This window comes from Triturus cristatus, chromosome 12 (assembly GCF_964204655.1).
Source record: "Triturus cristatus chromosome 12, aTriCri1.1, whole genome shotgun sequence".
In the NCBI taxonomy this organism is placed as follows: Eukaryota; Metazoa; Chordata; class Amphibia; order Caudata; family Salamandridae; genus Triturus; species Triturus cristatus.
In genome coordinates this window covers 61,872,642-61,887,611 of record NC_140595.1, presented here as the reverse complement: position 1 = coordinate 61,887,611, position 14,970 = coordinate 61,872,642, and the positions used below count along the sequence as shown (strand labels likewise).

The 14,970-nt window shown below is 44.9% G+C and overlaps 1 protein-coding gene across 1 annotated transcript in view; it reads left to right on the top strand.

Moving 5' to 3' along the window:
• IZUMO4 (IZUMO family member 4) overlaps positions 1-14,970 on the top strand; it is a 182,705-nt gene that overhangs the window by 49,227 nt on the left and 118,508 nt on the right. The window contains exons 3-5 of the mRNA XM_085636999.1: positions 4,855-4,926; positions 9,006-9,032; positions 10,981-11,056. Of these exons, the coding sequence (XP_085493125.1) occupies positions 4,855-4,926; positions 9,006-9,032; positions 10,981-11,056 (175 nt within the window). The remainder of the gene's footprint in view (positions 1-4,854; positions 4,927-9,005; positions 9,033-10,980; positions 11,057-14,970) is intronic.

The window sequence follows — 14,970 nt, the reverse complement described above, 5'->3', positions numbered from 1 at the left end:
TGTGGGTGGAAGGTGGGTCACGGCCAAATTGAGTAGGGATAATATAGAGTTTTATGTCACTAACATTTATGCCCCCAACACTAGCGATCTGAAGTTTTGGAACGCTCTGAATAAGCATCTTGAAACTATTCCGGATAATGCGGTACACATCTTGGCTGGGGATTTCAATCTGCCGTTGGATGCAACTTTAGATAGAGATTCACGCTGCCCCTTCAAGTCAAATAAGTCACATAAAGCTCTTCTTAACCTGTGTCAACGCTTCCAATTGGTGGATACATGGAGGCTCCAGAATCCCACTGGGAGAGACTATACTTTTTATTCCGCGCCACATGATTCGTACTCCCGGATTGACTATATCCTCATAACACAGAACGGCGTCCCTAGAGTAGAGTCCACTACCATAGAACCCCGTGTAGTGTCTGATCACTCTTTCATATCCTTATCACTCGCTAATGTCAAACCTTCCTCACGTCAGACAGCTTGGCGTCTAAATGATGAAATCCTAAACAGTGATAAACACCGGTCCACTATACATGAGGCGATCTCGTCCTATCTTCAGATTAACAAAAAGGGGGACACGTCCGATCTCGTTCGGTGGGATGCCTTGAAAAGTACTATAAGGGGTGTGTGTCTCAAAATTAGGTCTGCCATGAACAAAAACCATACGGCAAAGCTGGAGGCCTTGGAGGCCGATATTAGGAACCTTGAGATCAGACACTTAAAAGATAGGGATGATATGTCTCTTGCGGCGTTGGCGAATAAGAAATATGAATATAATAAAATAGTTAGCGAAAGGGCGGGAGTCTGGCTTGATAAGGGTAGGAGGTTTAAGCTTTGCAAATCTAATAAGGCAGGTAGGTCCCTAGCCTCATACTTGAAGTTCAAAGTCCAGAAGAACTCTATTAGTGTTGTTAAGGATGCATTGGGATCCTCACACTCTGACCCAGATAAAATAACAGAGGTGTTCAGAGTATTTTACGAAGACCTTTATGCAAAGAATACGGCGGTGGAGGAATCCAGGATTAAGGAGTACTTAGACGAGTGTGTCCTTCCGCAGCTTTCTGCTGAAGACCAGGCCAGTCTCAATAATCCAATCAATGCTCTGGAGATAGAGACTGCAATTAAAAAGCTAAAGATAGGGAAAGCTCCTGGCCCTGATGGTTTCACGGCAAAATTTTATAAAACTTTTCCCTCCCTTTTGGTCGAACCCCTCCTACACTTATTTCAAGACATCAATGAATCTGGCGAGGTCAGAGGTACACTAGCGGAAGCAATAATTGCTGTACTTCCTAAGGAGGGGAAAGACCCGTCGTTACCGAAAAACTATAGGCCAATTTCGCTGATTAACATAGATTGTAAACTTCTTGCTATGATCCTCTCCGCTCGCCTCCAGAGGGTTCTTCCCCAGTTGATCCACCCTTCCCAAGCTGGCTTCCTTAAAAATCGGTTGTCCAGTGACAATACAAGGATTTTGGCGCACGTCTTAGAAAAAGCGAAACTCCTTGGTACGCCCACGGCAGCAATAACTCTAGATGCTGAAAAAGCGTTTGACAAGGTTGATTGGTCCTTCCTTAAAGCAGTTTTATGTAAATTCAATCTTGGGGAATCGTTTACAAAACTAGTAATGTCCCTATACTGTTGTCCTTCGGCAAGGGTCAGAGCGGGTGGTTCCTTCTCCTCCCCCTTTTGCTTAAAGCAGGGCACGCGACAGGGATGTCCCCTGTCTCCCTCCTTGTTCTTGTTAGCAATTGAACCATTCTTATACCATATAAGGAATGATCCTAAGATAGCGGGTGTGCCATTTGGTGATTGCATTGTTAAATTAACTGCTTACGCAGACGACGTACTTATTGTGTCTGAAAGAGCGGATGAGGCCATACCTGCCCTCATGACTGTTATTGAAGACTTTTCCAGAGTATCTGGGTATAAACTCAATAAGGACAAAACGGAGGTCAAGCTTCTGAACAATGTTGGGGATAAAGGGATTATTGGGAACTCCGGTCTCACTTGGCAGCCTCGGTGCTTTAAATATCTTGGGCTAGACTTTGACAAAGATTTGATCTCTACGTTGAGAGTAAATGAGGATTTGACCCTTAAAAAGATTTCTACATTGCTGGAGGGCTGGTCTCCAAAGTTTCTTTCTTGGTGGGGTAGAGCGGAGACACTCAAAATGATGTCAACTCCGTTGGTCAACTATCTGGCCAGCATGCTCCCTATGACGTTTTCGAATAACTTTATTACTAAAGTGGATCAGCTGTTTGGCAGCTTTCTGTGGCAGGGCAAGAAAGCCAGAATTTCATTGAAGAAGCTGCAATTGGCAAAAGATAAAGGCGGCCTGGGTCTCCCCTCCTTTAGGAACTACCAGACAGCGTTTCTTTGCAAACAAGGTGCTCAATGGTTGATAAAGTCCCCTGCCTATACACCACTATGGGTAGACATTGAAGAGGCGCTGATAGATCACGCTCCTTTGGAGGCCCTTCTCACGATGGATCTGACACATCTACCACACTCCAAATATATCATGCTAAATACAAGACGAGCTTTGCTTAGACTCGATCAAACACATAAAACAAAGTTGACATTCGCTGGGTCTTCGTATATGTCCTTGTGGAGGAATTCCCATCTCAAATATAATAGTAGTGGGCTAGTTTGGGAGTCCTGGTCCAAGAAGGGCATCAATTTGGTGAAGGACTTATATGATGATAAGGCTCCACTGCCGTTCTCGATCCTGCAACAAAGGCATGATCTCACCTCAATGGAATTTTATGATTTTTTGAAAATCAAAATGATGCTGACTGCGCGTAACTTCTCTCCTTATACCCCATGGTTAATAACTCATATACCACGCCTTGTGCATGCTGGCCACTTCGTTTCGAGGGTGTATAAACTGTTACTGCCTTTACCCACGAGGAATCATAAAAGGGTGGAGTTACATTGGGAGGCCGAGCCAAATCGAACCGGTATAACTTTTGACTGGGATGCGATACATAAGTTGGCCCTTCATCACAAGGTATCGCCCATCCTCTTCCAAACGAAATATATGCTGCTCAACAGGGCGTTCTGGACGCCGGACAAACTTTTCAAATGTAAATTAAGGGAGTCCTCTGTGTGTTGGAATTGTCAAGCAGGCTCTGGTGATCTTGCACACATGCTATTTAATTGTCCTTCACTGGGGGATTACTGGGGGAAAATATTCAACTGCATTTATCATGTGTTCAAGATAAGGCCTGTTCAGGACTTTGTATATGTTGTTTTAGGGGCGCTGGACCCACAAATATCAAATGCTCAGGATCGTCAGCTCTTGGACTTAATGCTCACAATGGCTTGTAAAGTAGTACTTTGCAAATGGAAGAATGCGAATGAGGTGAGCTTCAAAATCTGGCAGGAGTGGTTGTCTTTCCTGAGAGGTTCTAATAATCCGGCTCTACAAGCTTCTACTTGGAGCCCTTCCAATAGGAAGCTTTGGAAATCATTAGACGTATCCTCCTTTCATTATGAGCCACCCTGAAATATTGAAATGTTATTATGTGGTTTGGTCTTTCTGAACGAGGTTGGTTGTCCGTACGACAGGGTGTATCCTCTTGAACCCAGGTGCGCCTCTCCCACATTTTGTGCAGTATGTGTATATATATGTACCTGTTCATTGATGATGCAAGCCGGAGGTGCTTTATTTTATGTTTACTTTACTTTACTTTATGTTTATTCTACTTTATATCATGTGTCAGGTGCTATTTATTTCTGTTTTGTAATTGTCTTCCAAAGACTGATTGAACTTTTTTGATTGGAAGAGTTATTGTATTGTTATTGTTATTTCAATAAAAATGACTTGAATTAAAAAAAAAAAAGCTAAATCCGGCCCTCAGTCCGAACTTAAAAACTTTGACTGGAATGTCTTAGTTGGTGTAACTGACTTGTGCTCCATTGCACTTCATCCTGACATCAAACCTCGGTCCGGGTCAACCGCAAATTATTGTCTTTCAATAGCGCATTACGTTTTCTAGGCCTTTTTTACCTTAAAACTTAAAAAATTCATATAATCTGTTCCCTTTTTCCAATGTTGATGACTTTGATGTGTTTTGCTCATTACATGTTTCCTGGTTGTTCAAAATTCGTTTAGCAATTTCATTGTGTTGTGTTCCTTATTTTACAATTGATTGTACTGTTCAAACTTAATGGGAACGTCTCTAGGGATTGCCTGCAGTTTATACTACCAAGGATTGAGCAAAGATTCGCTCAGAACGGTGCTTTGGCCCAACCACATTGTGCTTATTAAGTTGGTAGGGGTCAGTCCCATCAAAATTAATAATCCGCTGAACAGCATGAAAAACCTGTTGTGTAAAGCCTATATATTTAACAAATGGTCCTATAAAATGGATAATGAAACAACTGGAGAGTGTAGAGTTCACTTTCTACGTTCATTCATTCACAGACCTTATCGGGGCTGGTACTAAAATATTTTCAGAGCTATTTTGCATTTTCAGCCCATGTTTGCTTAATCTGTGCCAGCATCACCATATGGGGAATTTGACTTTTTTGCAGGTCAGTTACTGACTTCATGGCGAGCTAGCTGCCTTAAATTATCACCACTGGGGTCTAAGCAATTTGGTCACTGTCAATGATTGGGCGTTCCCCACTAAACGCACCAGTTGTGCTGCAAGTACGGCAAGAGGCCTGTGATATGGGCATGGTGCAGAACCTCTACTATAAACAGGGCAAGAAGCCTCTTAAGAACCAGCCACACTACAGGCAAGAAAGAAGGTTGCTAGCACAACCTTGCATGTGTACGTGATTACAATTAGTTTTCAGTGTCTGTACTGTTGCGAATATTGACTAGATGTTTTTGTCTTCCCACAGGTACGTTCCCAAAACATCTGCGCTCCATTTTAGACGCCCAGAATGACTTGCTGCAGAAGGCTATCATCGAAAGTGAGGTTCTAATACACTTTCTAGCACAAACCTAATTGAAAGTGGGAAATGTCAAATCAACTAACCATTTGTTCCCCCAGAAACGATTACAAATAAAGTAGCATTTCTAAAGTGTTTCAAAACGAATGTCTGCCAAGACTAACATACATAGAAAGCTCCACTCTTTTGCCTGACTGCAGGGGATAGCAGTCGACAAAATTGTTACTTTAGGAATTCAATTACGTCCCATGTTATGCTCTATTGTTATGCTGTATGGTTTGGAAAAGCAGTGTTTAATTTATAAAAAACGAATTGTAGGAGAGTGCAAATGTTTCTTAGGAACCCAAACTTGCTGATGCTGAATGCTGAGGTCTCTGAATAACTCATGCCCCTCTTTTTAGTTCTTGCCTACACAGCGCATACGTTGTTCTGCAAGACAAACTGTTTACAATTCAGTGGGCTTATCACCCGCCCACAACATACCATTGGTTGTTTTTGGTGCCACTCTCATTTGCAATCTTTTGATTGCTTAGCTTCCATAGGCTTTCCTTCCTTGCTTGTGTTAGCTACTCCCTAAAGCCTGGACCAAGTACATGTGTTCTTCCCCAACTTTGTTCTTCCTCGTCTTTTTGCAGTGCACTATTTTATTTTGTATTTTATGAGTGTTTCAGTATTATTCCTGGACGTGCAATGTGCTTTCCTACTTTTAACACAAGTATACATACCTTTTTTAATTTATGGTGCCTTCATCCAATCTGCCGTCTCTATTCACGCTTAAGTTACTTACACCCACAACTGTACTACTCTATGCTACTCCACTCAACTCTAAGTCACTCCACACTACTCTACGCCACTCTACGCAACTCAACACAATGCCACTCAGCATCTCTGTATGCCCCTCTATTCTACTCCACTCCACACCGATTTACTCCACGCCACTCTACTCAGCGCCACTTCATGCCACACAATGCCACTTGATGCCACCCTACTCTACGCCACTCCACTCTATGCCACTTAACACTGCTCTATGCCACTATAATCTATGCCACTTCACGCCATTCTTTTCTATGCCACTCTACTCTGCACAACACCACTCTATGACACTCCACTCAGTGTCCCTTTACTCCACACCACTCTACTCTATGCCACTTCATGCAATACTACTCCACGCCACACCACTCTACGCAACACCACTTCTACACCACTCCACTCAGTGCCACTCAATGGCACTCTGTCACTCTACTCTCCGCCAAGTCATTCTACTCTAAGCCATTTAACACTGTTCTATGCCTCTTTACTCTACCCCACTCAACAGCTTTCTATACTAAGCCACTCTAAACAATGGCTCTCTACACTACGCCACTCCACACAGTGCCACTCAACGGTACTCTATGCCACTCTGCTCTAAGCCACTCTTTTCCACACTATTGTACTCTACGCCACTGTACTCTGTGCAACACCACTCTGCTCCACACAATGTCACTCAACGGCACCCTACATCACTCCACTCTATGCCACTCCACTCTACGCCACTCTACTCTATGCCACTCTATGCCACTCCCCTCTTCTCTAAGCTATGTCATTCTATTCGATGCCACACAACGCCACTCCACTTTGCGCCACTCCATTCCATACTACGCCACTCTACTCTACAACACTTTACTTCCCACAATGCCACTCTACGCCACTTCATTGTACACAACTCTACGACACTCCATGCCACTCTACTCCACTCCACTCAATGCCATTTTATGCCACTCAACGGCACTCCACTCTGTGGCACTCCACTTCATGTCACTCCACTGCATGTCACTCCAGTCCTGGCCACTCCACACAATGACACTCTATGCCACGTCCCTCTATGCCACTCCATGCCACTCCATGCCACCCCATGCTTCTGCACTCCACTCTACTAAACGCAATTCTACACCACTCCACTCTATGCCACTCATTCCACACAATGCTTCTCCACATCACTACACTCCAAGCTACTACACTTTACTGTATGCCACTCTACTCTATTCGACCCCCACTCTATGCCACTGTATTCTACACCACTCCTGTCTGCTCTATAACAATCTACTCTATGGCACTTCACTCTACCCCACACTATGCCACTTTACGGCACACCACTCTACTCTGCGTCACTCTACTTTACTTTACTCCCCTATCACCAAAGGAAGAAATGTACATTCACAGAAAACATTTACACAAAAGGCCAAAGGCAGTTAGGCCTCATAGAATCACGACAATAGATGCAACGAGAAGCAGTTGATGGAGGCTTGTCAGAGGAAAATATGTCATAGAGAGCCCCCAAAAAAGTACTAGGAAGGAAAATCATCCAATGGAGATTCAGTCCAAACATCTGGGTAAGTCACTCCAGAAAGGAAAGTGAAGGTGACACCGGAATCTGATCCTTCTGACCGCTGAATCTACAGCGGAAGTCTCTAATATTCAGCATTCTTGAACCCCGTATACATACCTTTCTTAAGTTCTCCTTTGTCCATCCAGTCAAGAGAAACCCAAATATCTTCCTTACACCGTACTCCGCTTATCTAGACAAGAAAAATGAGAAATATAATACAAGGCAGCTAATTCTGACCCAAACCTCTTTAACGCTAATTGAAACCCGCACTTGAAGATGGCCACTCTCATCTGAACTCTGTCTGCCGGCTCGATTATTGTGGTCACGATAGGGCGCGGAGGAGATACAGATCAGGTCCCTTGGTCAGGGAACTGAAGCATCCCACACAGATGATTTAGATATGTAAAAACCTGTTACTGAATCAATATGGACTGATCCACTTGCCCAATCTGACATGTAATTAAGTCCATGATGGTGGCCATGAATTAGTGAGGTCCCGAACAGAAGGCTCAGAGTTTGCATTTGCACAGTATGGGAAGCCATCAAGCGGATGGATGGGTGTCATGGAGCCAGCTGATGGTGTTCATGGCATACCCGGTGATGTGTGTGATTCTCCTTTGTCCCTATTTTGGCGGTAGTGCCGCAGGCATTAACAACGGTGACATGGGATGGGCCAAAGTAAGCAGGACTCCATGATATCATTCCCGAACTGGGACCGTGAGATTATTGGAGTAGATGCCACATTACTCTATATAGGGCTATGTTTTTACACAGAGTGACTCATTACATATTGGCTGTGAAAACGGAGGTAACAACAAGTGCGAGGTTTCAAGTTTTCTAAACTTGCCCTCAAGACTGATTGGTTTTGTGAGTGAGCTTCCACAAGGGTGAGGGGAGCTACCTGGAAGAACCCAGAAAACAGGTATGTTTGTTGACTGTTCTGGTGGGGGAGTCATAAAGGCCCTATTTACAAGTCAGATGGAGCTGTCACCCGGGGAGGCTAGTGCTCAGCTGATCACAGGTGCTCCAATATTTCAACCCCCAGGATTAGCGAGTGAGGCAGCAGCAAGTCCAATTTTGCCAGATTGAAACAAACCAGGTAAAATTGAGTGGGTGTCGGGGTACAGAGCTGTATCCTCACCCACACCGGGCCGGGTGCATGTAACTTTGGCCCATATGTCCTCAACACTCCCATCCACTGACACACATTTGCCCCACTCACTCCCAATTATTGTCTGCTCAGAACAGGTGGTAAATAACAGCTGAATTGTGTCCGTAATTGGGGTTAACCGTGCAGAAAAAGACTGGCTCTAAATAGTTATCTCCATTCTGGAGACAAAAACTCTTAATTGCCCTGGGCAGGAGTCCAGTTACCACCTGCAATTGTTTTTTGATCCAGTTGTTTCAGCACTTCTGCAATTTGTAGTCAGACCCAGAGTGTGTGCTTTCACAGCATCATCATTGTTGGAGAAAAGAGAAAACAGGGGGGAGGAAAGGACGGGAAAAGATAAAGGGAATCGAGTGACTGTGCCCTAAACACCAGTATCTCACTTGACGAAGCATTGGTGCTTTGTGGTGGGCTGGCCTCAGCCATCCCACATCTTTAGATCTGTCAGTAGGTATGGTCTCGCCTTAACACTGTATCAGTGCATGAAGTGACTTATTGTTGTCAAGTGTGCAAATTCCTGAACATCGCAAACACCGATCTTCTGTTTTTCTTCTTTTTTTTCTCTAGCCAGAATTGATTGTGAAAAGCAGTGCGGTAAGTATGCATTTGTCTCTAGTATACTTTTTAAAATGGATTTGAAGTTTGGAAAATTTAACAAACAAGCACCAGTTGAAGACAGTTAATGCAAATTACTTGACACATCCTATGTATTACAAACATATATAACTGGCAATCACTAAGGGCGCATGCCAGTCTATCTTTTTTTCGCCCAGTATGTGAGTCGAGGCATAGACCGGCCATTGGCAAATAACCCTTGGTCCCCTTTTAATACCAAGAGTCCAAGCTGAACTACCTGGCCAGGTCCCCTGCAGATGGGAAAACATGCTTCAAAACTCTGCCAAGATATGCGCAGACATGCATAAAAAACCCACTAACTACAGCTCTCTCTCACACTTCTTCATCCATCACTCTGCTAAGCGTTGCATCCCAAAATATGAGAATGGTGCCTCAATGGTGGTCTTCAAGCACAACATGGTAACACTTCCCACATACGATCAAAACAAAGACAACATCCTTCCAACCACACATCCAACAAGATGTAGCATGCTATCCATGTAGGCAAGCATCCCAAATAGGGGTAGTAAGCACTACATAAACGTTTCAATCCAATCCAATACTATCACAAGAGTGAATTAGGAAACAACAGGAACCGAAAGATACAATCAGAAAGCTAAGGTGGTTAACTCTGGGAAAAGGGAGCTTCAGTGAACGCAATGGGTTGTTCTAAAGAGCAGTTACACTTGATAACGCCAAGTTCCTGCGTATGAAACACATTGAGGTTTTAATTTCTACACTGGTGTGCTTGGAGGCAATCAGATGCTACTGAAAAACGAATGATGAGGGAATTATTCCAATTTCAATCTGATCAGTATTCTGTGATATACTGAAAAAGACTTATTGACAGTCATTCATGTTAGAACAATATTTCAGTTAATGACAGCTGACAAATGTTCTTGTATGCAAAATATGTCAATTGAAAATATAGCTGAAACTCTTTTCCTGTCAAATGTCAAAAGGGCAGAGAGAATTATTTTTTGTGTTTTTTTTGCATCTGTGTATAGCACATGCTTGGCCTAAGAGCATTAGAGCTCTTTACAGGAGCACCAGGTGACATTATGCAAGGTCAGATCGTTTTTTGAGGCAAAGGGAGGTGAAGTTATTTGCCCACCACAGGATGTTGGCCATTCCACCATTTAGATCATTTGAATAAAAGTTATCTAGAATTCTTCGCATGGAGGGGACAGTACATTCGTTATGGCCATCAGTCAAGTTTCCCATGCTGGAAAATTCTGGTGAAACACTCAAAACGTGGACAACTCCTATGGTGCATTCCTGCTCTCTCACTGCACTGGTGCACTGTGTGCTGCCTAGCTCACTGCAGACATCCTTGCACCATGGAGCAGGGGTGCCTGCGTTGCAGGCAGTATTGTTTTTGTGCAGAAAAGGACACCTTCCTGCACAAAAACAATTCTTAGAGGATTTTTTTTCCTTTTTCCAGGTGTGCTTCAAAATGCAGCACACTTAGAAAGAGGAAATGAGTAGAAATAAGAATATTTCTCCTTGTTGCGACTTTATCGGGAAGGCATACAACTATGACGCATTCCCAGGTTTACGTTCCTTGTTAAATCATGGCATGCCTCAATAAGCATGGGTGGATGTGTGGGAACACCCACGCTTCACCCATGTAATGTCTTCGCTTCACAGAGTTAAGCAAGACTGCGACTTGTGCTGCCTTGCTTTACTCCATATTTACCAGGCCATTCAAGGTGACTGTGTGTGGCTCGGTATATCTGACTTAAGGATTGCGTTGCCCTTTTGTCACCTTGCGTGATGCAAGAACAGTGCAATACAATCCTTTGACAAATCTGGACATCAGTCTCTCCCAATCATGACAGAACAGGAACTACTAATCAGAGAATGGCCTTTCGAGCAATGTGAAGCAACATCATTGAACCCAACATATTACCTGCTTGTGTTTTAGGGATCTACGAGTACGTGACAGTGTCCTGCAGGACCTGCAATCTTACAGTGACAGCATGCTTTGGATACCGCTGCAGGTATGAAAGGTTGATGGGCTAATTGTATTGTTTGCAAGTGTACGTATTCTAAGGAAAAAGGAATACAAATTAGAAACTATTTAGACATATGCAATTATTATTTATTGTTTTACTCTGAAACATGTTCTTTGCATATTAACCTTGAGAACTTTTCTGAGGGTCCTGGACCAGTGGTTACTGAAAACAATTCTCTGTGGATAATGTTGTTGACTTCTGAGGTTTTAAGTCCAGCAATACTATTATATTCGATTGAGTATTCAGGTTACTCCCTTTACTCACTTGACTCTCCTCAGCTAGTGAAAGTATACAGTCAAGGTTTCCTGTAGAAGTTTGTTGTTGTTTGAAGCATAGATAAATAGTCACTCAGCAAATAAATAAACTTAATTTCCAGTCACAGAGCAATATCTTAAAAAAATAATAGAAATTTTGTTAACAGTTAATTACGGCAACCAGTTAAAAATATGATACACAAGCAATTACATTAGGTAAGGTGCTAGACTTTCTATAAGACTGGTCTTATGGCTGATGCCATCCTAGCGACCTACTTTCTTAGTGATTTAAGGCAACTTCAGGACTTGTTGGGTCTTTCCATAGAGTGTTTACAAATAGTCAGTGTGTCAGAGGTGCTGAGCGGTCATATGCCTCCAACAAGCCCACGATTTGAATGGCTCGGCTCCATGGAGCAAGACTGGGCAACTCAGTGAGCTGAACCTCCAGCTTATAACTCGCCAGTCACCAAATCAAAACACCCTTTCTTCACAAAATTCCACCACCCAGATAACATGGGTCCCATTCAATAGACGTGTTTTTTAGACTCTTTAAGAGTCTCGGTGTCCAAGTCACAGGTGACCCGAGAGTCCTGTTACCAGTGTCCAGCTGTGAAACAGTTCACACAATTCTTTGAGAATTTGTTATGTATATATATAGTCCAAGAGTCCAACAATTGTATTGTAGTTTGTTCTCTTTGTTTGTTCTCTCCTTCTTTCATGAAGTTAACATAGTTCAATGGTGTCAATATCAATGTACTCTTCCCCAATATCAAAATAACACGGGAGCCATGGTATGAAGTCTCAAAACAATTCTCCTTATTATTCTTCAATACATCAAAGAAACAGCCCAGGCAACGCGTTACGCCATCCGAGAGGACTTCATCAAGGTTAATGTATTTCTTTGCAGCAATGTCACATTAAAGTCTAGGTGTAATATGGGCGGGGTGTGTCCAAGATGACACCCGTACAGGAGGAACCTTGCGGAGCTCCCGCTGCACCTATTCAGTTGCAGACCGGTTTGGGGAGCCCAGTCGATCCAGTTTCGGCAGTGTGGCGTGGAGGTGACTCGGGGAAGGGACGATTGGCTGATCCTTCCTGCTGTGAGGAGACCGAATTGCAGATCCCAGTGATTTGATGCAGAGCAACACTCCCAGTGCCATGATGGTGGCCATGATGGGTGGTGCGGTGTAGGCTGTTGGTCCAGACTCCGGGGGCTTCAGCGCGGAGGGGTGACCTGCTCCGTCCTCCCCCATGTCCTTGCCCTGCCGGCGGTATACAGCGCTCTGCTTGTGGACGAGGTCTGAGTGGCATCTGGTGGAGGAGGTGGCAGAGGGGAACGGCTTGAGCACCGGCCGAGAAGTGAGCGGTCAGCCGGCGGAGTCCATGATGGAACAGTGGTATCTGGCAGCCTCCCCGAGGGCAGAGGCGGCGAGAAAGTGGAGGATTCGGAGGAGACTGGATGCCCCGGTGGTGAGCAGACAGCGTTGCTGTGGGGCCTGCATCGGAGCCCGAGGGAGGGCCAGGCCTGCCCTGCAGGAGGGAAAGGCCTTCTGGGGCAGATGGAGCGGGCATCCCCCAGAGAGGCCCCAGCTGGACTGTGAGGGGAGCGCGGCTACTAGCCAGGTACCCTGACGCTGTGCGGCCAGCTGGGGTGAGCAGGGAGAGTGGAGATGGCGGCCCACAGCCTACTTCTGTCTGAGGCGGATGGCCCGAGAGGACTGGTGTCGTTCTGTAGACCGGCCTTATTGGCCGTGCTCTGTTACTGCCTGCCGAGGCCCTCCAGTGTTCGTCTTTAGGACCCAAGTGGCCCACGGTGGCATAGATTGGGACTTTTGCCATGTGCTTGCAGCCGGGGCCCCTGGGGTGGACTGCTGGGACGAGGTCTTGCTGGCCTGCCCTTACTGGTGACTCGGGGAATTTGGGCAGTGTGCTCTGCTGGGCCCAACTGCACTAACCGCATTGGGTCATTGAGGCGATTCGTCTGCGGGCCTGCATTATGCTCGCTCCCTCAGGCATTGCTCTTCATTGCCATTGAGTGTTTGCAGGATGACGACCACTAGAACAAACAAGCATTGGCATAGCCAATAGGTCTCGCCTTTGGGACCTTATAAGTGTTTAGCCTAATGAGTCTCTCGCTCTAATCAGGAATGCTTACTTGTATGCTAAGTATAGCAATAACTACTTCTTGCTTTATACCAATCAGACTTTCACAAGGAGCTGAGTGTTGAGATGTAAGACAGCCTCCTCCTAAAGCTCAAGAAGGATTTCCACGGAGGACTCGACCAAAACCAGGAATCGGACCAAGAAACCTATTGACATTACTGGACAATCATGAATGTTACCCGCTCCGCGGTCGATCACTACCACTGACCGTGTTAGAGCACACTACTGTAACAATGTAGTATCATACACAAATCAACAAATACACAGAACTGAGACTATTAGTTCAACCAAAGACCACTACGGAATGAGACTCAAGCCTCAGTCTTCTTCGATATCAACACAGCCAGCCAGCTTGCATCTACAAGCCAAATACGCAAAACCATTCCCAAGCTTGGCCGCTAACCTGTGATTAGAGGTGTAGTGTGTGGATCTCAAATCAAGGGCACGCATTCTCGAGCAGTCCATCTTCCTTACAGCTGTATCTGCCACCCTACCCAAAAGCGGCAAGCTTCTACTGCTTGCATTTTGCCACTTGCCTGACTGGCCACAACAGGGTGATTTCTTTTTTTCAGTTTTATATAGCGCTAACTCGACTCGGGTTGTACATGAGTACCAATTACATTACAAAAGGACACATTAATATGTTTCCCTCGTAGAACCACCTGATTCTTATGACTGCACCAGCCCACAACTCCCTTGACCACCGCCTGTGATGCGTTGCCACCTCCTACATGTCCGGAACTTCGTCTGCCTCTTCTTCCAGCTCCCAGTCGATACTTTCGTTCTCCGCAGCCTTCAGTCGAGAGCCTCGCGCACGTGTCCCAGGAGGTGCAGTGTGCACGAGCGCTTGGACTGCAGCATTCGGACGGATAATTGGACCCCAGAGAGCAGTCCTGACGTTCCTAAAAACCAGAGCGACAGACATCGTGGACAAGCTGCGGCGTTCTCTCCCTTGGCGTGCGGCTGTATAATGTCTGAAGTGCAACCAGCCACCGGTAGGACCTCAGGAATTAGACTACAGCTTCCGCTAAAGGTATAAACGGCATCAGCATCAGCTGTGAATTGACACCTGGGGAACATGTTTTTATGAAAAGTGTTTCAGAGAAAATAACAGCCCAAAGTCTTTGTGTTTGTATCCACGAGGTAAAAAAAAGAAAGGAAAATTATGTTTATTTTAATGGGAGTTGCCCTTATGTTGATAGTTAAAGGGAAAGGGGGCTGTGGGAAAAGGAATGGTAAGTGAGAGAGGGGTAATAAAAAAATTAATGATTTAAACACAGCTTGAAGGCAATGACCCGAACTGGCGGGCTAGAATAAACTCTATGGAGTGCTCGGCTGACGGCCCTTGAGAAATGCGCCAGGCACGATTGAAAGACATGTCTTAGCCCTCGTACTTACCTTGTGATACTTTATGGCTCTGTGGTCTTTGTGGGGGGCAATGAACCACGCACACACATGCAGAGGCGAGAACTCTGCTCCTGT